This window comes from Anopheles marshallii, chromosome 2 (genome assembly GCF_943734725.1).
Source record: "Anopheles marshallii chromosome 2, idAnoMarsDA_429_01, whole genome shotgun sequence".
Classification (NCBI taxonomy): domain Eukaryota; kingdom Metazoa; phylum Arthropoda; class Insecta; order Diptera; family Culicidae; genus Anopheles; species Anopheles marshallii.
The window spans coordinates 1,381,134-1,404,555 of record NC_071326.1 but is presented as its reverse complement, the minus strand read 5'-3'; the positions used below and the strand labels follow the sequence as shown (position 1 = coordinate 1,404,555).

Sequence of the window (23,422 nt, the reverse complement as noted above, 5' to 3'; positions counted from 1 at the left end):
CTGAATTACTAGCGCCATGATGTAACTGTTTCAGCTCCGCATCCATTCAAACAATTGCAGAACGTACTGTTTCACGTTCCGCCTTGCCGTGTAAACGTGAATATTCTACCATTTTCATAAACATAAGCTGCACACATGCAAGCCTCAACGTTTCGTACAGATTACGACCCTTCTGCCAGCACGGTACAGTCTATCCATCAAGGTGAATAACGCGCAATAACATACGCGAGAGCACAAAATGTTGCGGGAGTACATTGTCTTGAGCGGGTGGGTCCCCATTTCACCTTATCTCTTTTTCGGTCGTTGTCTGCTACATCATCATTACCATCAACATAATGTGACGGTGGAGATGAAGTAAACTTGGGGCGCTCAGAGTGTTGCTGCACTCTGCTAAATCGTGTTTTTTTGTTTTGCCAGAATGCAATAGATTGTTGTGCTTATCGTCCCTTACAGGGCTTGATTCTGAGAAGCTTTAAAGAGATGATTTAAATACGGGAACAAAACAAGCACAATATGCTACCGGTACCATTATTCTCGATATACTCTAAGCGGTACGGTGGGAAGGAACGGAAAGATCACTTCAAATTTCAACCGAAACAACCACCATCTCTGGCTGCAAACATCATGCAACCTCATGAATGGGCCATTCATTCCATCAATTCCTCAGTGCATCAACGCCAGGTAACTACAGCGACAAAGCTTCTCCCTTTCCAATTGTTTTGTGCTTAAAATCTCAAAATTGCATGCTAAATGGAAGCGTTTCCCTTTTCGCAAAGACGTTCTTCGCCTAGAGCAAACAGTTACCATTGTGTTGGTGTTGAATGACTCCACGAAATTACCTTCCCATCAGCTACCTACTTATCCACTGCACTCACTTCCAGTGCATAATCATATAACCAACGAACGTGAAAGGACTCCCTCCATGGTTCGCGCGAACAAACAAAAGCCAAAAATGGAAGTAGCGCTTTTCCACTGACAAAGCAATGGATCAGCGTTCCACAGAAAAAAATGCCCACATCCAACGGCAGTGGTGTGTGTGTGTGTGTGTGTGTACGTAAAGAGTCCCTGCCGAAACGAGAAAGTTTCGGTTTGGTATATCAAGCATGTCATCAAATGAGCCAGTAAATAAGGCGGATGCAGTGATGGTGTGAAATCTGTGGCCCAACACGCTTCATAAGAAAATGTCCCTTAATGGACGGGAAAAGTAAGTGAAGAATCTTTCGGTGATCATAACAGTGATTTTGCGATTCAAATTGATGGTGAAATGAAATATTGTAATTCTTCAAAAATAGAAATATTTGGAATTTTCTAGTGCAAATGCTTAAGTTGGTAAAGATAGCTAGATTTAGGTTTAGATTGAGATTTCATTGTAAACCTTAGGATTCCATTTTGGGAGCATGTTTATCAAATATGTACCATCCTCGGCAGCTAGGACAGTTGCAACATGGCACTTCGAACAACATTCTGCTGATTGGCGGAAGTCACAAAAACCGAAGCGTTAAAGATGGAATAAAATCACTAATTATTCCCCAATCTCCCCGATACATTTCCTGCCATCGTACGTGGGGTTGTAAGATAATGTTGAAACATAAAAGTTGGACAACATTTTACACAAAATATCTGATTTTCGGGCACAACAATATGGACATTACACCTTCAACCAACCAAAGAATAAAAAGGCTCCTATGATGGCCAAAGAATAAAAAGGCTCCTATGATGGCCAGCATCTTTGAAGAAATCTGTTCAAGATCAATTTGCTTGAAGTTTTGAGCTCTTGCTCGAAGCCCTGCGACAGTGCCACGCTTTCGGCCTGTAATTTTCGGTTCTCATGAACTATGAATAAAATAACAATCACGACGATCGTATAATATTTTATCTTATCGAGTTTATTTCACCCTCAAAAATAGACACCACAGGAACTTTCTAGTACCAAATGATGAAATTCTAACTGATCGAATTTTATTTCTATTTCTTTAATTGATAGGTTTGAGTTTTTATAGAAGTTTCAAAGAAATCCTGTCTTTTAGGAGCAATTTCGCCAAACTGGAATATATAGATGCTTATTTGACTTAATTAGCTATTTGTGTAGCAGTAAAAATAGCATCAAACACTCGCGAGCAGCTTCCACAGTAGTGCTAAACCGCTCAGTTTACAGTGTTGATTGTAAAAACAAACAATCTTATGAGCGATTTCTCGCTTCCAGATAAGTGTTAGCTCACTTTCCAAGATGTTGCGAGACGCAACGGTATCACTGGTTCATCTTCTGCTCTCCGAGTAAACATTGCCACCATAAAGATGTCCGTAGTGGAATGAGTCTCGGAATCTTCCGAGTGTTTCTCGAATCGCGAACGGACCGTTTCGTCTGGTACGGTCTACCATCAGTCAGTGTAATCGTTGGTGGAAGCATGTATACTATGGAGCTATTAGCTGCTCTCGAACCGCACCGAGAACGGATCGGACAGGTTGCCGGGATGCTTACGGTGGCTCAGTACATAGCGGGATGGTTTATTTGCAATGACATTCGGCGTCGTCGTACTTCGGCTGGTGTATCACCGCTTCGCTTCATCGGTGGATGTGGACTGTGAGTGTGGTGCACGATCGCCATCGTTCGTTACAACACGGCTCATATGATGGTTTTGGTTTTCAGCTCCATTCTGCAACTGCAGTATTCCCAAAAACTTCAAGCTCCGGCACTCATCTGGACGAGCATTATTACGTTAACCTTCTCGATACTTTACTCGCTTTGGTTCTGGTGGTACACACCGGCAAATTTGAGGAGTTCCCTCTATAGACTAACAACAGGCGCTGCCACCATCACAGCAGGTCTGTATGCATATGGCGCCCAAGGAGACAGTCCCGAAATAATGTACCGACTTGGGCTGGTACTCACAGTGCTGGCGCTCGCTTTCATCGCTCTGCCGCTGGTCCAGTTGGTAAGTAAAAAAAAAAGGAACCCGGCCTTCAAATTTCGAACGAACGCGATCGATTTATGAACATCTCCATCTCCATTCGCTACAGCGCACAATTATTCGCGCCAAAAGCAGTGCAGGATTGCCACTGCCGGCAATACTCGCCTCGACCGGCGCAACCATCCTGTGGCTGCTGTACGGACTACTCATCAACAACACGTTCATAGTGGTAAGTGACAGTGGAATGAATGTTTTATGCGCGAATTGGCTCGTCACGTTTTACACGTCCCTCCGTTGTATCCGTAGGTTCAGAAAATCATTGCCATGGGCTTGTGCACCGTCCAGCTATCGCTGTTTATCATTTATCCAGCATCCAAAGCCGATGAGAGGAAAAAGCAACAATAATCCACCGTGCAGAGTTCTCAATTTTCTGTTGCTATTTGGGCTGAAGCCTGTTGGACAGTTGATAAGGCATTTGTTCGCGAAATCATCGTTCGTTTATGGTTTGATTCTGGATGCTGCACTGATAGGATAAGTTGGATTGTCGAAAAAAACAAAGATTATGCACACCACACTTTGTTTCGTTGCAATTGTTAAGGGGACAGTACACTTTAAAGCTTTCAATAGAACAGAAAACCATAAATTTATTACCGATATGGTTCACATGTTTATTCTGTTGATTGGCGAACATTGTGGAGGCTGCACCGTTGAAGCTAGAACAAAACTGATAAACTGTTCCTTCCGCGGTAATATTTAATTTTTATCTCCGTATATATACGATGGCAAACATAATTATGTGTAACTAAATCGCACTCAAATCGGATGAACCGATGAGCGATGTTGTCGCCTTTGGAACTCCAAACTCCAAAACTCTAAAGAAAGTTTGAAGACAAACCATTTTTTTTAACTTAAAACATCTACTATCCCCTTAAAGGAATCCAGAAACACTGAATAAAAATAAAAAGTTCAATTTTTAATACAAAATAAATTGCATCAGTATAATTCTCTCTGACTCGTATCACGAAGCGCAAACGGTGCCATTTTATATCGAAACAGATTCAAACAGAGATAATAACGGTAAGATAAGATAAACCGCAACGTGCACTTCCCGAAACGGGGGTTTCATAGGTACAACCAAAACTTAGAGCTATTTGTATTGTGTGAAACAACTATACTGGAGCTATTTCAACTACATCCCCAGCTTGTGCTTGCCTGCCTGTTTCCAATTGTCATCCTCAACCACGTGGTGGTAGGCGTGTGGGTATTTTTGCGACTTTGCGCATCACGGCTACAAATATTGGTGAGCATTGTCTCGCCGAGCGCATCTGATAGGAGAACCTGCTAAGTCACGTTTTTTCCATATTGTAATCGATCGTCAAGCACCAAGGGGGATGAAACGGTAAGAACATAGCGCGAGTTGACCTCGACATTCAGCCACCAGTAGCGCGTGAAGAGGATGGATGCGCGATGGCGGTCGCACATACACGTGTGCCCCTTACATTACTACTACAGTCGCACAGTCGAAATCACTGTAAGCGCCGCTTCTCATCAGCTGGACCGACGATGGTTGATCGCCGCCCTATTGCGTTGGTCGGCACAAACTGTCACTTAGTCGCTGGAGCGTACCAAACGGAGCAGCATCAGCGCAACATAACGCGCTCCCCTGACCTTGAGAGAAGATTTTTGTATTGTGCCGAAACTGCGCGAGTGAGTGAATACCGTGCGACAACAACTCGCAAGCATGGAAGCAATATCGGAAGCTCTGCAGCCGTACAAGGAACAGGTCGGAATGGCGGCCGGCATACTAACGGTGGGACAGATGTTTAGCGGTTGCTTTGTATGCAACGACATCCGGAAGAAAGGCACAACGGACGGTTTCTCGCCAATGCCATTCGTCGGTGGTTGTGGACTGTGAGATCAGATTATTTCATTATCATTACCAATCATGACCAGTCTGATGAACATCTTCTCCTCAGCACCGTTCTCTTCCTGCAGCATGGAATGCTGATGAACGATTCCGCTATGACCAATGCAAATCTGGTTGGTCTCGCGATCAGTTTGGTCTATTCAACATTTTTCCTGCTCTATACACCGCCCACCGGTCGTTCCAGCTTCTGGCGCCAGGTCGGAGGAACGGTATTGTTTACGATCGTATTACTCGGTTACGTGAAGATCGAGAATCCGTCGGTGGTAGAGGATCGCTTCGGTTTGATCATCACCGTGCTGATGCTTTGCCTTATTGGACAGCCTCTATTTGGCTTGCCGGACATAATACGTCGAAAAAGCACAGAAGGGCTACCATTCGCCATGATCCTGTCCGGTACGATCGTTGGACTTAGCTGGCTACTTTACGGTATCATCCTGAACAACGTGTTCGTTGTGGTAAGTGATGATGGTTTTTCTGATCCAATCCCGCGCAAAAGATATTAATATGCTCTCCATTCTCTTTCTTAAAGCTACAAAACTTAGCTGGCGTTACGCTCAGCGGCATCCAACTGGCACTGTTTGCCATTTATCCTTCGAAACCGGCACCACCGAGTAAAAAACGGGAATGAACAAAACTTTCATAGCCAAACTACTCTAAGGGCTTCGTTTCGCGATGAGAATGCAAAAATGTCACTAAAGTATGCGTGTGTCATAGTCGCTAATAAAATTAGCAACACATTGCGAGATTAACAATATTGTAAAACAGTTTAGAAAATCATTCATGATGCACTGCTTTGACCAACTACTAATGTAGCTTTAAAATACAGGGATTGTTACTTAAGCTAACGAACAAAACAACGGGCCATTTGAACACGCTTCAAAATCAATCATTACTTGCCCTAATAATAAAAACTACATTTCACATTTCAAATGTATTGTAAATAATTCTGCTCAATGATTTGTTTAAAAACAGTAGTGAAAATAAAATAGTATCTCAACGATTACACTGCATTGCATGCGCCATAATGGAGGCCGTAGTGGTAGTGGTTTATCAAGTAATCGTTTGATAGAAATAGCCGTTCATGGGAAAGCAATTGATCACAATTGTTCGTCGATGATACAGCGTCGTAGCTTGATATAGCTCCAATATGTGTAAGTAGTAGTGAGGTACACCTCAAACTGAAGCGCTAAACTAAACGAAAAAAGGGCATTTAGTTCATTACAGTCGATTGTTGTACTAATTTCTTCACTCAGTTGAACGACAATGTTTGAACACAAATGTTCGAATTTCGATTTATATTTGTACCATGAAGCTATTATAATTTTTAAAACAATTTCTCTTTTCTTTGATATTATTTTTTCCTTCTTTTTTTCTTACAACGATTTTTACACTGCGTGTATTTACAATTACAATTATTTTCGGTCCAAAAACATCCTGATTGCGCAACATGTTTACTTGATGTAATTTGTTCTATTATATTTGTTTATGACTTACGTACGTTCGTGGTGCATCAGTTTAATTTTAGTTATTTATTACATTTCGGTACATGGGGAGTATTCTTTTGGTACATTATTTTTCTAATATTGCATCCATTATTAGCTGTATTTTTAAATTCATGGAGATTGTGGAAGTTTTGCGATTGCCAGATGCATGCTCATTATTTCTTAAGCCAGCATTTGCCATCGATGGTCATTAGTTTAACTTCAAACAAATATCTACAGTTCCAAAGATTTTTTTTACTCGAAGAAACGAAAATAGAAAATTGTTCAGAAAAAAAGTATACCTAATGTATGCAATTTTCTCCATGTTGCAAAATTTCGATGCAGTAGACTTTCTTAATCAGCTTGAACATATTTGAAAAAAAGTGTACCTTCTTTTAATTAATGCAAGAAGCCACAACTGTTAACTATTGTATTTGGCATCAGATCCTTTAAAATAAGCGAGTAGCATAGACTCTGTCTGTTTGGTTATTTCCGATTACATAGTTTACCCATGGCCGCAGATTGCATTCTTCCGTCTTGGGTACTTAAGATCAAGTTGTTAAATTTGAAACAAAGATTTGTTTACAACTCAAGTTAGTAGCCAAATAAAACCGATTCTAATGTTGATGAGGGCAGTAACAGTTAACGAACTAACGCGGTCTTCTATTTCGACTGTCGGGCATACGGTGTATGGCGATACGAATGCAGATCCCGGGGGGTGTGATGTTTTAGATCGGTTTGCTCTCGCGCTGAACTTCCACTGTACGTTGATGATTTCCACGATCGACTGCTCATCGATGTGGTGTTGGGTTTGGAAGGAGCTGGCAATGATTCTAGACACAAGTTTAGATGTTTGCAATATTACACATGTATCGTAATATATGTGATCGCGGATGTTAAGTTACATTTATTATAGTGTTAAAATTGTATGGTGTTGTTTCGTTTACGCGAAGCTCGGTTAAAACGGTTTTCTGTGGTTGATATTTTTTGTTTGTTTTGCAATAAAAATTAGCTATATAATGTACTTACCAGAGTAAGAACTGGTATTGCGGTAGAAATCTCTTCGGTAATCGTCATTATAATTATTGCTTTCATACTTTGGTCGAGGTGGAGGTGGTTGATGGTAGTGGTACGATGATTCGAATTGTTCCCGTTCGTAGCGTGGCTCTTCGTATCTTACCGCAGTAGAACTAAAACGAATTGAGAGGAATCATACATAGACAGAATGTTCTTCCAGGCAGCATCTTGCACATCCCGAAACCATACCGTGGAAAATGACTGTCTTCCAGCGCAGCACGTGCTTTGTCCAAAATTGAATAAATCTTCCTTTGTGGTGGTACCGCACGGGATGTGCCAGGCACTGGTGAGCTGGACGCTGGTAGACTATCATGAACATTCGTATGTGGTGTGATCGATTTTTTGTACGCTTTTTTCACCGGTAGATCACAATCCGGATCTTCCAACATTTCACGCATTTGCTCCTGCCGGATGAAATCGTTACTATCCGGAATGAGGAACTTCCGCACCTCGGCTAGTGCGTACGCAATGCGGGCGTGTGCTTCCGCCGGTGGACCCAGCGCATTAATCTCAACGTGCAGATCATCATTGAGGTGGGCATATTTCGGATCCATTGCTAACCGGAGTTCCTCTTCCTTCTTGCGGTCTTTCATCGAGCCACGACCCAGGATTGCCATTTTGCACATCGTTTCTTCCTGCAGACGTTTCAACGAATTTCCCTTCGGCCCTAGCAGTTTACCGACGAAATTGAACTTCGGATGTTCCTTTACAGGCACGATTATTTTCACCTGCAGTTTGATGGGCTTCTCCCGGTAAATATCGATGTATCGTCTAGCGGGAGGTTTACCATTTTTTTGTGCAGTTTCAACCTCTGCAAAACAATCAGCGATAATACAGGAAATGGGAAAGGAAACACTCGTTACGGAACTTACCCATTTGTAACAACCGATCAGCGATGGGATATTTACGATCCAAAGCTACCCGTTCGTTCAGTATGTTTCTTATGTACTCCTGCACTTTTTCCGACTGTTTACTCGTTTCTTCACCATCATCCTCTGGGTCGATCTCGCGAAGGCCAGCATTGCTATTGCGCTTAAAATCACTTGCTTCATCATTATAGCCATTCGTTTCTTGATCCGCCATTGTCACGTGATGCCAAATTAGAAATTCGATTTTAATTCACTTTCAACCGAAACGTTACAAATAGCCAAATGCACACGATATCGAAAGGCACACGTAGTGCTTAATTACAGCAAAATATTCCAGTCTGGAAAGAATGTAAACAAAACATTGTTGTGCTGGTAGCGACATCTAGCGATCGGTACCAGAAGCGTTTGTGACAGTTTAGAACTTCACAGTGGAACACGACCGTAGGAATAAAAAAATAATTACAATATTCATGATTTAAAACCTAATAATAATCTTAATCAAAACATTAACTGTAGCATTAACAACAAACATATACAAGCTTTGCAACAATCACATACCCAAACAGGTTAAATATTTTCGTTCACTATTTGTTTGTAGTTTGTTCTGCTTGGCCGCTTCGGCTTGACTTGGTGTTCATTTGGCGTTCGTTCAAGGAACAACCGGACATCCTTCGGACATAAAATTAGCTATACTATCAGCCTTAATGGAAAGCTTATTCGAGGATATATTTTGCATTTTTATTTTTAACTACCATAGGCATCAGGTTAGATGGGTCTCGCATATAGAAAGACTCAACAAACAAAAATCGCAATTTGACAACGCAAAGCAGTGCGAGAAAACGTCATATAATCCGTTGAGATTTGTGCTGTTCCTGCAATGAAATAATAAAAAAAGGATGTCATAGCACTCAGCAACTATTATAAAATTTAAGTACATTTCTACAGTGTCAAACCCCCTGCGTATTTATATTTCGATCAAAAATCAAACCTAAACACTGACATCGTACATTATTGCCCAACCTTCTCTACGATGGTCCATCAAGCGTGTCATATAATTCGCGCGCAAATCTGTTTGCTTTCGCAGAAAAATTGTGTTGGAGGAATTCAAACTATGGATAGTAGTGAATTTGATTCCGAAAATCAAACTGAAAGAAGTTATCGTACTGATTTGCATTACAATGGTTCGAGAAACGCGGGTGCTGAAGAACTTGAGGACGATGAAGAGGAGATACAAATGTCCTCGCAAGAGGTAAAGCATGTAGCAGCAATAACAACTTAACCAATAATCTTATCCCATGCTCTATCCACCTTTTAGGTACTGGAAGCGCTTCAACGTGCTTGGATAAATGAAAAGTTTGCGCCCGATGTGCTACCCTACGAAGATGCTTTGGTAGAAATGGTCATGATACAGCTGGTGCACATGGAAGAAAATCTTGCAACAGCAAACAAGAACGATCTGCTCTATATCGTACATCGCATGGAAGTAGAAAGGATCCGATTCATCGTAGCAAGCTATCTGCGGTGCAGGTTACAAAAGCTAGAAACGTACGCGTCCCACATTCTTGACGTAGAATCTGACAGACCGCCTAATTTAAAACGGCTGTCGGAGGCGGAGCAAAAGTTTACGCACGATTTCCACGGCATCGTTGAAACCCATTTCCACGAGCTGGTCACTCGGCACATGCCACAAAACCATCAAGACGATGAACGAGTACGACGAGTCGTGCCAAATCTGAACTCACACGTATTCGTCAGAGCAAGACGAGACGTGGGGGAATATTCCTTTGCAAACGGTGAACACTCGGTCAACATTCGTGCTGGCGCGGTGCATTTGTTGCGATATCGGGATATCGAAAGACTGGTGATAGAAGGACTACTAGAATTGATATGATGCAAGCGTTATGCCGACCTAACGTAGTATGTTGTTTTCAAATTCAAATAGCATTCTTCGCATGGTTTGTTTGTATTGCACAATAGCGTAACTATGGCAACATTCGGATGGCTACGTCGTAGCAAAAGAAAACTAACCTTCATATTAAAGGAATCAAAGGCAACTAAAATGCACTTTGTTACAGGTGATATAAATTGTCGAACTGAAAGATAAGAATAAAGTGAAGTGGTAACAGTACATAACTGACGTCGTAAAACCTCAAACCACCTATACCGGGCAGTGCTTTCGAACGATAAGTATGTCATACAAATGGCATCACAACTTTCCGAAAATCGCAAGAGAAGCTGGTTTTACGATACGTGAGCTTTCCGCAGGACATTGCATCGATTGGCGTTTCATTGGTAAAAGTGAAGTTTTACTTTGCATCCGTTGCATCTCGTACTGTAACACTAGAACTGCTTTCATTTACCACATATACAGCTTCCATCGATCCGTATGGCATTGTGAGCGAGCAAGATTACGAAAAACTGGACGAATTCATTCCCCACATATCGGAAGTACCCATCGGAAGCGTGTTAAATAATCGAATTCTCGATCCTGCGATTGGAAAATACTTCATTCTAGCACAATTCAGTATTCAGTATCTGTTGTTTTGTAAGCAGTTTCTGGATGAAACGGTGCTGGAGATAAGAAATACCATACAAAGCTTACAGGAAGAAAATGCGCGCCTGGAGAAAATGAACAAAAAACGCAACGAAGAGGTAACACTACTGCACAGGAAGCTACAACGGGTCGAAACCATGGAACACCAACACTCGCAGGTGACAAGCGTCATTTATCCGTGTTCGAAATGCACGAAAAACTTCATTAGCCCGGAATTGCTGAGTGCGCATATGGTACGGAAACATGCAACTATTGTCCGGCCATCCGAAACTACCGCATTCGATCGTAAAGCGTCCACCACAGACACCAACCTGATAAATACCATCAAACTGGAGTTGGAAGTAAAGCAGCTAAAGGAACGACTCAATGCAGCTGAGAAAGATCTCCACAACCAGCGAACGAAACACCATCGATGTCGTGTTTGTTCCGAAGATAGTAGCAGTGCGACCGAGAAACCACCCGCCAAAATACTCCACAGTGTTGGCATTCAAAGCAACCTCACGGATGATAAGGATTTAAACGATAAGGAAGCGCAAACGCAAACCGATACGCAATTGGCAGTAGAATCTGGTGCTGTTCCCACAATCCAACCTAAGGAACCGGTCCATTCCGCAGACCTTATTTCGAAATCAGATTTGCAATCCTTTTTGGAACAACAAAAGCTGCTTTTCGAAAGCTGGAAAACCAGTGAACGGCAAACACTCAACCGGGAAATCGCAACCGTTAAACAGAACCTAGATGATGTTATTCTCAACATGGAAAGGTCGGAACGGAATACCCCTGTACCGGAGGTAGAAGATGCCATTTGGAAGGTTAGATATAAAGAGTTGGAAAAAATGTATGAAGTTAGTCAGAAGCAGACACAACAAGCTATTGGATCGTTTGAACAGGCATACACACAAAAGATGGAACAGATAGAGAAATTACTTCTCCAAGCACGCCCGTTAGAACAAAACACAACTAATACACCTGATACCGCTGTGACGCACGTTAGTCAAAGAGTATCCAACAATTCGACTGGTTTAAAAGTGATTACACTTCCAACGATTGCCATAGAAAGTGAATCGTTAACTGATCACACAAAGGTTATGAATGAAACCATTTCACATAGCCAAGTAGTGATGTCTTCCGAATCGGAACAAGCGGAAAGTGATGAGGATATAGGGCATGCCATTGAAGTTGTTGGAAAACATCAACCAACTCTCAAGGCACCTCATCATTCCATAGCTGCGGCAATACAAGAACCGTTCAAAGACACCAAGCCTCCAGTTCAATCTTCCCAAAGTGCCTTGCTCATTTCGCCCAAGAAACAAATCTTGGCACAATTCCGTGCACGGTTAAAAGCAATTGGAGTCGATCCCAAATCAAAGCAACTGTTTGGTGATCATTTGAACGCAGCTTGCAAAGCTTTAGCAGATCGACGGGAAGTTCAGAAACAAAAGCACAACCATTTCTTCATCACTCGTAATCAGTTGCTCTCGAAAGTTGATCAACTGACTCGAATCAAAGTAGACGAGACGCCGCCAGCCAAGGGGGTCGTTCGAAAAATGTCCGTCGATCAGCCGATCCTCACGAGGAAAGGAATGCATCCCACTTCCGCTAAAGCTCCCACAACCCAACCCCGGCTGAAAGCATCTTCAGCACTTGATTTACTTCCTTCAAAGCAAAAGTTACATCTCCCGGAAATGATAAGCACAGTAGAATCAACCGATTTAAATGTGTTTAAAGGCAAAACTACCTTACCACCGCCTGGGACCCAGAAACCGTCGTACAGGCCAACCATAAAACTGACCGATGACGATATCATCACCGTGCACGCGGACATGACACACTTGTCCGGTGCAGAAGAACCCACCACAACATTGCCTAACATGTCCAAGCGCGCTTCTTTTTCCAGTTACGATCAGCATGTGGAACGGTTGCTGCACACTCCCATTAAGTCGATTCATCCGGCAATCGCAATAGGCAAGGTACAGAACCATACGCACGGTTTGTTGTCTCAAGAAAATCCACCGGACACCAGCGGTGCACATGACGGCATGTCAATACAACCGAAACCGGTCCCAAAAAAGCGTGTGCTGTTTAATTTGGACAAAGCAGATTATATTCAATCTACTGGAACATCTGCGCCAGCCGGTCAACAGCAAACAACCGAAGAATATTTACGTATACAGAAAAAAATTGAGCACCAAAATGTAAAAGTAGATGATGAATCCGATTGGAATATTAGCAGTTTTGATGAAGATAAATGATAGCCACACAACTATAGCTTTTAGCGAATGAAACGACTTGCTTAAATGCTGTACATGACATTATTATTTATCATCCGAAACACGTTCGACTTGATTCCTGCACCTTTCTGTCTAAGCTTTGTAACCTCCTCACGCTTATGCTTTCTCATCGGAAGCTTGCGTTGCTACCGACTGCCCATCATCGGCAGGTGCATCCTGGCACGATAGCGACGGGAACTTCTGGTACAGGGCAGCACGGTACTTCGGATGGCTGATGCCGTACACGATCGGGTTGTAGACGGCGTTGGCCTTGGCGAACAGCGAGCCCCAGATGGTGGCCAGCGGGCTGATCGGAGCGGCCTTGAAGATTCCGGTGAAGTTGATGACCAGATACGGCGTCCAGGCCATGAACCACAGCGAGATGGTGACCAGGGCGACCTTGGCCAGCTTCATCTCGGTGCTGGTGTTCTGGGCTTCCTGCGAACGCAGCGAGGCGACGTTCATCTTCTTGGCCTGCTCGCGCATGTTCTTCTCGTGGGCGGACACAGCCTTCAGAATGAAGGTGTACGAGTAGATGATGGTCAGCAGAGGCAGCCAATATACGAAGATGGCGTAGATGATGATGTACGAGCGGCTCAGCCACGTCTGGGTCAGGTAGTCGGTACCGCAAGCGGTCATGTTACCTTCCGGCACATATCGGTTCCATCCGAAGAGCGGAGCCAAAGTCCAGAAGAGCGCGAAAGCCCACACGCCCAGGATGCGCAGTAGGGCTCCATTGTTGGTCATCGGTTTCGCCGACAGACCCTTCACGATGACGTTGTAACGGTCAAAGGCAATCATAGTCATGGTCCAGATCGAGGCACAGCCGAACAGCGATCCAAGCATGGCGTAGAGTTCGCAGGCGAACGGACCGAACACCCAGGTTTCATGCCAGCAGTTTATCACCATCGGCGGTCCCATGGTGAACATCATGAAGAAATCGGAGAAGGCCAAATTGACCACCAACAAGTTGGAGGGCGTTCGGAGTGACTTGGTATTGGTGAAGATGTACATCACACAACCGTTACCGGTCATCGAGATCATTCCGAGCATGAAGATGGCAAAGCCCAGGATCGAGTGCCACAGCGGGTTCATTGGCGGGAACTGATTCCAGTGGGGATGCACCATGTGGAGCATCTCTGGCGGTACCTTGTCCACCACCGTCATGTTACCGCCGCCCTGCGTCCAGGCATCGAAATGTGGTTCCACAAATGCAGCCATTGCGTCGCTGTAAACGAGAATTCAGTTCAGTTCAGAAGAATCTGCACGGTTCAAATGCTCCGAAATCTTACATTGATATAGGTAGAATGGCACCGTTCAACAATATTTAAGCCGAAGAAAATCGTTGCTACACGAACTACTTCAGCTACACAGTGATACGAATGTTTCACTCTGGGATTCCCTACACCGACTCGATCATTTCGATGCACCTGCAAGCTATTTATACGGGTAAGAATTGTGGACCATGCATCTAGTAATTGAATTATGTTAAAGGGTTTATCAACGGAAGAAATATGCAAGCATTCCGAAAGAAGCAAGAAGGCCACCAAGAATTGATTTCGTATCGATTAGCGCTTCTTCGAAGCTGAAAACGTGACAGTGTTGAATTGAAACAATTGTTTAAAGAAAATGATGAATATTTTACACTTCAATTTAACGATTATTTTACCTATAGTCCAATTCTTCATAAAGCTACTACTAGCTGATTGACTAAAAACGAATTTTCAATGTTCGAAAGAAATTGATGAAATAATTGCAAAAGAATATTGACGTAAAAAGCATTGATGTTTCATATTCGCAGCCAAAATTGAAGCCAATCTACCATCAATCATCAATCTACCAATCAATTTAGTCGTGAGCTACAGAAAGCCAGAGCAAAATTAAAGACCGATCCTAGAACGAAAACTCTATCCAGCAATAGTAATAGAAACACCAGGATGATCGCAAAACATATTGCCCCCTTTCCATATTATTCGGGGCTAGTTATGGTCAGTACCTCATAAGTCCCATATAGCCCCACATAAACACAAAAGTAGGAAAAAGGTTCTGAAAAAAATCTCAGAAACTATTATTGAACGTGGCAAGTGCAAATGCAAATCAAAAGCAAATATTGACAATTAGTATCCACCCAATTGGTAAAAACGGAACGATAGATGGAATTATGTATCAGAGAAGTAGTATAGCAGTAGAATAGTATTTCAATGTCACGGTCAACTACAAAGAATGAGAAACGTGAGAACGTCCATCGATCAGAGGCTCTACGTAAAAGTGCTTCGGCATCTTAGGCTGTTTCAAGTGTGGCGTTTACGTTCCTTTACGCTAGCGCCTTAAGTCAATTTGTACCGATAAAAGGGGTAATTCAATTAGAAATTTCTTCAGGATAGTGAAAGCACCATTCTATAAAAACGTACGATAACCGGCCAACGGATGTAGTCATTGTTTTGGCGCAGAGCAGTTACGTGCGTAAGAAAAGGTATATTGAAGTAGTTCGATTTCGATCGATTTTCTTCAGTGGGGTGTGAACCGCAGATAGAAGGATTACATTTTTAGTATTTGCGAAAAAAGGTAAGATCGTCACCGAAACATTATAGGCTGGAAATTAATCTAAAACCTTGTGTAGAGATGGCTGCATTTGTGGAACCACATTTCGATGCCTGGACGCAGGGCGGCGGTAACATGACGGTGGTGGACAAGGTACCGCCAGAGATGCTCCACATGGTGCATCCCCACTGGAATCAGTTCCCGCCAATGAACCCGCTGTGGCACTCGATCCTGGGCTTTGCCATCTTCATGCTCGGAATGATCTCGATGACCGGTAACGGTTGTGTGATGTACATCTTCACCAATACCAAGTCACTCCGAACGCCCTCCAACTTGTTGGTGGTCAATTTGGCCTTCTCCGATTTCTTCATGATGTTCACCATGGGACCGCCGATGGTGATAAACTGCTGGCATGAAACCTGGGTGTTCGGTCCGTTCGCCTGCGAACTCTACGCCATGCTTGGATCGCTGTTCGGCTGTGCCTCGATCTGGACCATGACTATGATTGCCTTTGACCGTTACAACGTCATCGTGAAGGGTCTGTCGGCGAAACCGATGACCAACAATGGAGCCCTACTGCGCATCCTGGGCGTGTGGGCTTTCGCGCTCTTCTGGACTTTGGCTCCGCTCTTCGGATGGAACCGATATGTGCCGGAAGGTAACATGACCGCTTGCGGTACCGACTACCTGACCCAGACGTGGCTGAGCCGCTCGTACATCATCATCTACGCCATCTTCGTATACTGGCTGCCTCTGCTGACCATCATCTACTCGTACACCTTCATTCTGAAGGCTGTGTCCGCCCACGAGAAGAACATGCGCGAGCAGGCCAAGAAGATGAACGTCGCCTCGCTGCGTTCGCAGGAAGCCCAGAACACCAGCACCGAGATGAAGCTGGCCAAGGTCGCCCTGGTCACCATCTCGCTGTGGTTCATGGCCTGGACGCCGTATCTGGTCATCAACTTCACCGGAATCTTCAAGGCCGCTCCGATCAGCCCGCTGGCCACCATCTGGGGCTCGCTGTTCGCCAAGGCCAACGCCGTCTACAACCCGATCGTGTACGGCATCAGCCATCCGAAGTACCGTGCCGCCCTGTACCAGAAGTTCCCGTCGTTATCGTGCCAGGATGCACCTACCGATGATGGGCAGTCGGTAGCATCCGGTGCTACCCAGGCCTCTGATGAGAAAGCTTAAAAATGAACAGTTTTATAATAAGCTTGTGCAATAAAGCAAAGAATGTTGAGCATTTCAAAAAAAACATCAAAGCGGCTATTTATTCAAACTGAACGTCCAGTTTCTCATCGTGGGGCTTAGTGAAATCGTTATTTCGTCGATGGTTGGCGTTTCGTCGTGTGCGATAGCTCCAGAACGTTACCACATCATCTGTCCGTTGCAGGCTGTACTGAGGATCTTGCTGGTTTTCCTTTGCCATGTAATAATTCATCCGTTTCCTAAGCTGTTTTCGTTCCACCTCTTGCCGATGAATGGTTTCCAGCTGTTCGTTTACATTTTTCATTAAAGATTGTTCTATCTTTTCCTTGTACACTTCTCTCAGCTGATCACGACGCAGTACTGGCGAATGTGTTGAAAGGAATATAAAGCAAAGCAAAAGCGCATTATCAGCACAAGTCAGCACAAGCAATCAGCTTTTGTTACCTGGTTTGGAGTAATTGTTAAACGGGACAAAACTGTTATCATACTCCGTACATAATTGTTCTGTACTACCATCCCCGCCAAACCTTTCGGACTTGTGTTTGCCACTAATTTGGAAAGGAAAATATTGAGAGGCACAATTTTTCCGAAATGTTTGAATATTGCCAGCAAACGCCATGTCTCAATCACTCAGTCACTGCTGTTATCCAAACAACTGTTACCAACGGGTTGCTAGGATGGTATGAACACAGGAACATTCTTCCCAAATATCGCCTTCTGATTTGCTTTTGCGCAGACGTGCGATTGGGAACAACACAGCTTACTCGGCTTACCTGTCCAGTGAACCATTGCTTCTCGATGAACCATAACTGGTTGGCTGATTCTCACTGTGCATAGCGGATAAGACGGCAAACAGTTGTAAAGCAATCATAACGAACGGCTACTGACGCAACGATACCTTGCTCGGGATTCGTTGCAATTGGCGAAAAGTCCTCCTGGCGTCCTCTGACATTGTCGCATACTAATCTCATGGGTTAATCTCTTCTGATACCTGTCAATCGGAAAATTTTTATTGCTAGACACTAATTCAATTATTGTCCTCACTCAGTGTACTATTGCTCGCTATAAATATGATACTTCGGCACTTTTTTGAGATTGAGTCGTGCAGTAACTGCCATCTCAGATAGTGACCAGTGCCAAAGAGCTTATAGTAAATACCCTTTTTGCAGTCTGTGTGTGTTCTGTTAGAAAAGTTCCCCAAAAAGAACTGATCATGGAAGGACCTGTACCCATCACCGGTCCGCAGATTCCGCAAGCACTAACGTGGACTATTTCAGTAGCTAATTTAACTGTGGTGGATAAAGTGCCCCCTGAGATGCTACATCTTGTCGACACATACTGGTATCAGTTTCCGCCGCTGGAGACAAAGTGGCATGCAGCATTGGCCACAACGATCGGAGTGCTGGCCATGATCTCGATCGTGGGAAACGGATGCGTAATCTTGATATTTTCCACCACCAAAGGGCTCCGAACGCCATCGAACCTGATGGTGATTAATCTGGCCTTTGCCGATTTCATGATGATGTTCACGATGGCTCCACCGGTTATTATCAATTCCTACCACGAGACCTGGGTTTTTGGACCGTTCATGTGCGAATTGTATGGTATGTTCGGTTCACTGTCGGGTTGCGTTTCCATCTGGAGCATGACAATGATCGCTTTCGATCGATACAATGTGATCGTGAAGGGTTTGTCCGCCACACCGCTCACGTATGTTGGATCGGTGATGAGAATTCTCTTCGTATGGGTCAATTCGCTTATCTGGACGCTTGCGCCACTGTTTGGTTGGAATCGTTACGTACCGGAAGGAAACATGAGCGCATGCGGCACGGACTACCTCTCGAAGGATTGGCTTAGCGTATCCTATATCTATGCGTATTCGGCGTTCGTTTATTGGTTGCCACTTGCACTTATCATCTACTCCTATTCCTACATTCTCAAGGTAACTACAACATTACTAGCTGAACATGAACTTTAAACTCACTTCAAGATCATGTCCTTTCTTCCATTCAGGCTGTTTCTGCACACGAACGAAACATGCGAGAACAGGCTAAAAAAATGAACGTCGCTTCGCTACGTTCATCGGATGCGTCGAAACAAAATGCGGAAATTAAACTAGCCAAAGTGGCACTCGTTACGATCACGCTCTGGTTTATGGCCTGGACACCGTATCTGGTTATAAACTATGCCGGGATATTTGATACCAGCCCGATTAGCCCACTTCAAACGATCTGGGGATCGGTATTCGCCAAGGCTAACGCCGTCTACAATCCGATAGTTTACGGCATCAGCCATCCGAAGTACAGAGCAGCTCTGTACAAACGCTTTCCATCGTTGGCCCTTCGGAAGGATAATGCAACAGATGAAACCTCCGTGGCCTCTTGTGCGACTGCTGCCGATCAATGTGAAACCTAAACCACGAGGCGTGTTCTGCAAGGTGGGAAATAATGTAAACTAAATTCAATGTCCGGAAACAATTGTAATTCATTGTGATAATTTGTCAGTTTGCTTTCGTCAATGTGAAAAATAAACTACACGAAATTTTCTCGTTCCTCCCAGTCGATGAGTATGTAATTGCTGTTTAATTCAAAGCAAGATAACGGTAGCCTAGTGGTAAAGGCATTGGTTTCTCACATGATAAGACTGGTACCAAATCTCGTCAGGGAACGTCGCAGAACTGTCTCCATCCCCTCCACTGAGCTACGATTAAAGTAAAAGTGAAGACAGGCCAAACTATGGCTGGCGACCTGGACCTTGAACCTCAAATAAGGACCTCGACCTGGACCTCAAATAAGGATTTCAATCCGGTACTCCAAACAAGATGTGTGGATCAAACCTAAAAAAATAAATCCAATTAGCATGACAAATTTATTTCTGGAGTGGCCCAGTATAGGTAGCGGCGCCGGTCTTCACACGACAGGACCGTTTCAAAATCCCATTCGGAACAATCCTCCGTACGCAGGACTGACATTCCAGCAGAAATGGTAGGCGAAGACCCCTGGAAGTTGTTGTATCGATGAAGAAGAAGAGAGAAGTTCGTTTCTATGTCCAAATAATAAGAAAACTTATGCCAGTTTTCAGTTCGAATAGACCATATTATAAACCACATAATGGTTTAGTATCGATCAATTAGGAGTACATTACTATTCTATTAAAAAGGTTTTGCAATTCTAGAATCACTTTCGTCTTTAAACCAATGGTAAATATTGCGATTAACATGTGCGTAACTCAGACTGATTACGGACATTAATAATATCAACATTGCTATGTAGGTATTACTATACTAGAATGGAAATATCTTAAACATTACTTAGTAGTAACATGCAATTAACAATAATGCTTGTGATGGTCCACTACATTGATTGATGCCATTCATGATCCGAAATACCGTTAGAATTGTTTCAGTCATACTTTACATCAAATGCATTATACGGTATGTGTCAATTTCCTCGTGGAACTCAGGCCCGGCTAATACCTTCAAGGTCGCTTTCATAATATGTATTAGATGAAACAGTAGTTTGCTGAGTTATCGTAGGTACGTAAAGTACAATGTTCAAACATAAATGAATACAATACCAATCATCTTTCCAAAGCATAACAGTTAATGGAAATGAGCACATTAATTATTTGCTCGAAGTGTTTCGTCGAAGGTTTCTAGTCACAGTGTAATCGGACACTATTTAATATGTGATCTCCCTTATCATCATTCACAATTTGGAGCTCGTGCATAAAATTCAACTTGCTACATTGAACATCAGCGGCAGAATTAAATTTCCCGCGACGCATAATCCGTTGGCCACATTTACTGCCCGCAACAGAACGATACGCGTGTCCTAAAGCTGGCCAGAAAAGAAGCACCAAAATGTGGACAAATTATTACGTTAAGGATTAGCGTATTCAAAATTATGAATACGTACGCCCTACCGGTTCGCGGTACCGGCCAAAAACCGTGCACGAAATAACTAATCGAATTAGTGCAACGTGGTTGGCCCAATTTTTCGTGCTATAAAAGCTTGTCGCACCTGGCAGAAGGACGAGTTGTTCCTTGGTACAACACCGGTGATCAGTTGAGTAGAGTTCTCAAGTAGCTACCGTAAGCCTGGAGTAGTTCGCCCTGAAAAGCGATTTTCTTCAGCTTATCCAAAACAGTGAGCAGTGTACGTGGCCAAGCCACACTAGCAAACAAGCGACTCTTTAAGAGTTTGTGGATGTGACATTCGTCTTCGTGTTGTGAGATTACTAACGCAAAAGGAATTGAGATGGCAGCCTTCGCAGAGCCGCACTTCAGTGCCTGGACCCAGTCGGTGGTCAGCAATGTTACCGTCGTCGATAAGGTGCCACCGGAGATGCTCCACATGGTGGATGCTCACTGGTACCAGTTCCCGCCGATGAACCCGCTGTGGCACTCGATCCTGGGCTTTGCCATCTTTATCCTTGGTGTGATTTCCATCATCGGCAACGGATGCGTCATCTACATCTTCACCAATACCAAGGGCCTCCGAACCCCCTCCAACTTGCTGGTGGTCAACTTGGCCTTCTCCGATTTCCTGATGATGTTTACAATGGCTCCTCCGATGGTGATCAACTGCTGGTACGAGACCTGGGTCTTTGGCCCATTCGCTTGCGAACTCTACGCCATGTTTGGATCGCTGTTCGGCTGTGCCTCGATCTGGACCATGACTATGATTGCCTTTGACCGTTACAACGTCATCGTGAAGGGTCTGTCGGCGAAACCGATGACCAACAACGGTGCTCTGCTGCGCATTCTTGCCATCTGGGCGTTTGCTCTGCTCTGGACTTTGGCTCCTCTGTTCGGATGGAACCGATATGTCCCGGAGGGTAACATGACCGCTTGCGGAACTGACTATCTGTCGCAGGATTTCACCAGCCGATCATACATTCTGATCTACTCTGGCTTCGTGTACTACCTGCCTCTGTTCAGCATCATCTACTCGTACATCTTCATTATCCAGGTAAGAATGTTCCCACCAAACACGCAATGATACAAATCAAGGCGATGATTAACCCTCGCATCTAATTTACCGGCAGGCTGTGTCCGCTCACGAGAAGAACATGCGCGAGCAGGCCAAGAAGATGAACGTCGCCTCGCTGCGTTCGCAGGAAGCCCAGAACACCAGCACCGAGATGAAGCTGGCCAAGGTCGCCCTGGTCACCATCTCGCTGTGGTTCATGGCCTGGACGCCGTACCTGGTCATCAACTACACCGGAATCTTCAAGGCCGCTCCGATCAGCCCGCTGGCCACCATCTGGGGCTCGCTGTTCGCCAAGGCCAACGCCGTCTACAACCCGATCGTGTACGGCATCAGCCATCCGAAGTACCGTGCTGCCCTGTACCAGAAGTTCCCGTCGCTATCGTGCCAGGATAACAGCGATGATGGACAGTCTGTCGCATCGGCTACCACCGGTGTTACGGAGGAGAAAGTAGCAGCCTAAACAGGTTGGTTTTGGTGCAATGGCGGCTGGTTAAAGCTGGCTTGCGAGATTTCAGAAATCACGGACCTCATCTTACGCTAACGTTGAACGGTTGCAAATGCAAAATTTGTATTTTATTTTCGAATGCAAATTTTATTTAGTAAATAAAAGCTCTAGAATTCAACATGACACGTTTGCGTTGTTATGTTTTCTGCTCAACGATACCAATCCGGCGCGCGCAAAGGCACAGGCTTGCATGGAAGGAAATCCCGGCAAAATCCCCCACCGCTACGGGATTGGGGAATTATTTATACAGCACTCGCCGCACCCGCTGAAAGCTTCCCCGTTTGGTCAATAAAATGCCTCATTTACGACTGGTTGCGGACGGGCCAACAGCACTCGTGCACACACGCGTTCGTAGTATAAATCCCAGAATACAGATCAACTGGCGATCGCGATCGCTCGGCCAATGCTGGATGGTGCTTTCGCGTGGGACAGTCGCGAATAACTTATCGATGCATGAAGTTCGTTCCAGCAAAACTGTGTTACACACAAAGCGCAACTATTTTGGCACTGTTATCAAACAAAGTGGTTAGCGTTATTTAGGTTCGTTTGTTCACTGGCTTTCGATGAATAACCACACATCTAAAAATAACGCGATTTATTAGTTTCGGCAGCAGCGGTTGTGCGTCATAGAATCGGGGGTAAACGGGGAGCCAATCCAGTTCGGACCGTGCACAAACGTGCTGCTCTCCCCGCGCCATGGTCGCGGCAAGGTAAGTGTGAAACTCGAACGGATGAATAGCCGGAGCGTTGGAAAAAAGCGATTCCGCCGCTATTCATAAATTGCATGATGGATTAATGCGAAAGCAATAACTACCTTAGACGGTATTTTGAATACACCTACATATTGCTACTTTAAAGGTGGATAAAAGAATGGATAACAAACAATTATCCATCCATCTAGCGCAAGTAGCCCGAGTGAGTGCCATTCAATTGGAGGTTTCTATGAAAGGTTATTGAAGCTTTACTTTGTAATTAAATTTGTTTACTAGTGTTTTACTCATCTAGAATTAAGGTATGACGAGTTGTACCAAGAATGTCATATTGAAAGTTACCTTCGAAAAGGGCTTGTTTGGGGCGAGGAAG

The 23,422-nt window shown here is 44.1% G+C and overlaps 10 protein-coding genes across 11 annotated transcripts; 7 read left to right on the top strand and 3 right to left on the bottom strand.

The window, feature by feature from the left end:
* The first annotated feature begins 2,405 nt into the window (after positions 1–2,405).
* LOC128708958 (sugar transporter SWEET1-like) lies at positions 2,406–3,314 on the top strand. Its single transcript, XM_053803939.1, has 4 exons — positions 2,406–2,581; positions 2,648–2,933; positions 3,019–3,138; positions 3,216–3,314. Exons 1-4 carry the CDS (start codon positions 2,406–2,408, stop codon positions 3,312–3,314), a joined length of 681 nt encoding a protein of 226 aa, XP_053659914.1.
* A 1,336-nt stretch (positions 3,315–4,650) lies between these two features.
* Positions 4,651–5,464, top strand: LOC128707966 (sugar transporter SWEET1-like). Its single transcript, XM_053802924.1, has 3 exons — positions 4,651–4,820; positions 4,886–5,291; positions 5,366–5,464. Exons 1-3 carry the CDS (start codon positions 4,651–4,653, stop codon positions 5,462–5,464), a joined length of 675 nt encoding a protein of 224 aa, XP_053658899.1.
* Positions 5,465–6,980: 1,516 nt separating this feature from the next.
* On the bottom strand, positions 6,981–8,477 carry LOC128708732 (KH domain-containing, RNA-binding, signal transduction-associated protein 3-like). Its single transcript, XM_053803712.1, has 4 exons — positions 8,267–8,477; positions 7,584–8,205; positions 7,347–7,507; positions 6,981–7,150 (listed from the first exon to the last, which is right to left on the bottom strand). Exons 1-4 carry the CDS (start codon positions 8,475–8,477, stop codon positions 6,981–6,983), a joined length of 1,164 nt encoding a protein of 387 aa, XP_053659687.1.
* An 897-nt stretch (positions 8,478–9,374) lies between these two features.
* LOC128718895 (DNA replication complex GINS protein SLD5) lies at positions 9,375–10,154 on the top strand. Its single transcript, XM_053812512.1, has 2 exons — positions 9,375–9,512; positions 9,579–10,154. The coding sequence occupies exons 1-2, from the start codon at positions 9,375–9,377 to the stop codon at positions 10,152–10,154; spliced, it is 714 nt and encodes a 237-aa protein (XP_053668487.1).
* Positions 10,155–10,452: 298 nt separating this feature from the next.
* On the top strand, positions 10,453–13,069 carry LOC128718890 (cilium assembly protein DZIP1L). The gene is made up of 2 exons (XM_053812506.1): positions 10,453–10,555; positions 10,635–13,069. Exons 1-2 carry the CDS (start codon positions 10,453–10,455, stop codon positions 13,067–13,069), a joined length of 2,538 nt encoding a protein of 845 aa, XP_053668481.1.
* Positions 13,070–13,204: 135 nt separating this feature from the next.
* LOC128718894 (opsin-1-like) lies at positions 13,205–16,385 on the bottom strand. Of its 2 annotated transcripts, XM_053812510.1 has the most exons (2): positions 16,377–16,385; positions 13,205–14,266 (listed from the first exon to the last, which is right to left on the bottom strand). In XM_053812510.1, exon 2 carries the CDS (start codon positions 14,252–14,254, stop codon positions 13,205–13,207), a length of 1,050 nt encoding a protein of 349 aa, XP_053668485.1. In that variant the 5' UTR covers positions 14,255–14,266; positions 16,377–16,385. The 2 variants fall into 2 exon arrangements, with proteins under 2 accessions (XP_053668485.1, XP_053668484.1); XM_053812509.1 differs by lacking the exon at positions 16,377–16,385 and having other exon boundaries at positions 13,205–14,308.
* On the top strand, positions 15,710–16,822 carry LOC128718893 (opsin-1-like). Its single transcript, XM_053812508.1, has one exon. It carries the CDS (start codon positions 15,710–15,712, stop codon positions 16,820–16,822), a length of 1,113 nt encoding a protein of 370 aa, XP_053668483.1.
* A 79-nt stretch (positions 16,823–16,901) lies between these two features.
* LOC128718896 (uncharacterized) lies at positions 16,902–17,459 on the bottom strand. The gene is made up of 2 exons (XM_053812513.1): positions 17,285–17,459; positions 16,902–17,200 (listed from the first exon to the last, which is right to left on the bottom strand). Exons 1-2 carry the CDS (start codon positions 17,457–17,459, stop codon positions 16,902–16,904), a joined length of 474 nt encoding a protein of 157 aa, XP_053668488.1.
* Positions 17,460–18,053: 594 nt separating this feature from the next.
* Positions 18,054–19,255, top strand: LOC128718891 (ceropsin-like). Its single transcript, XM_053812507.1, has 2 exons — positions 18,054–18,782; positions 18,854–19,255. Exons 1-2 carry the CDS (start codon positions 18,054–18,056, stop codon positions 19,253–19,255), a joined length of 1,131 nt encoding a protein of 376 aa, XP_053668482.1.
* Positions 19,256–21,099: 1,844 nt separating this feature from the next.
* On the top strand, positions 21,100–22,294 carry LOC128719141 (opsin-1-like). Its single transcript, XM_053812764.1, has 2 exons — positions 21,100–21,813; positions 21,890–22,294. The coding sequence occupies exons 1-2, from the start codon at positions 21,100–21,102 to the stop codon at positions 22,292–22,294; spliced, it is 1,119 nt and encodes a 372-aa protein (XP_053668739.1).
* The last annotated feature ends 1,128 nt before the right edge of the window (positions 22,295–23,422 follow it).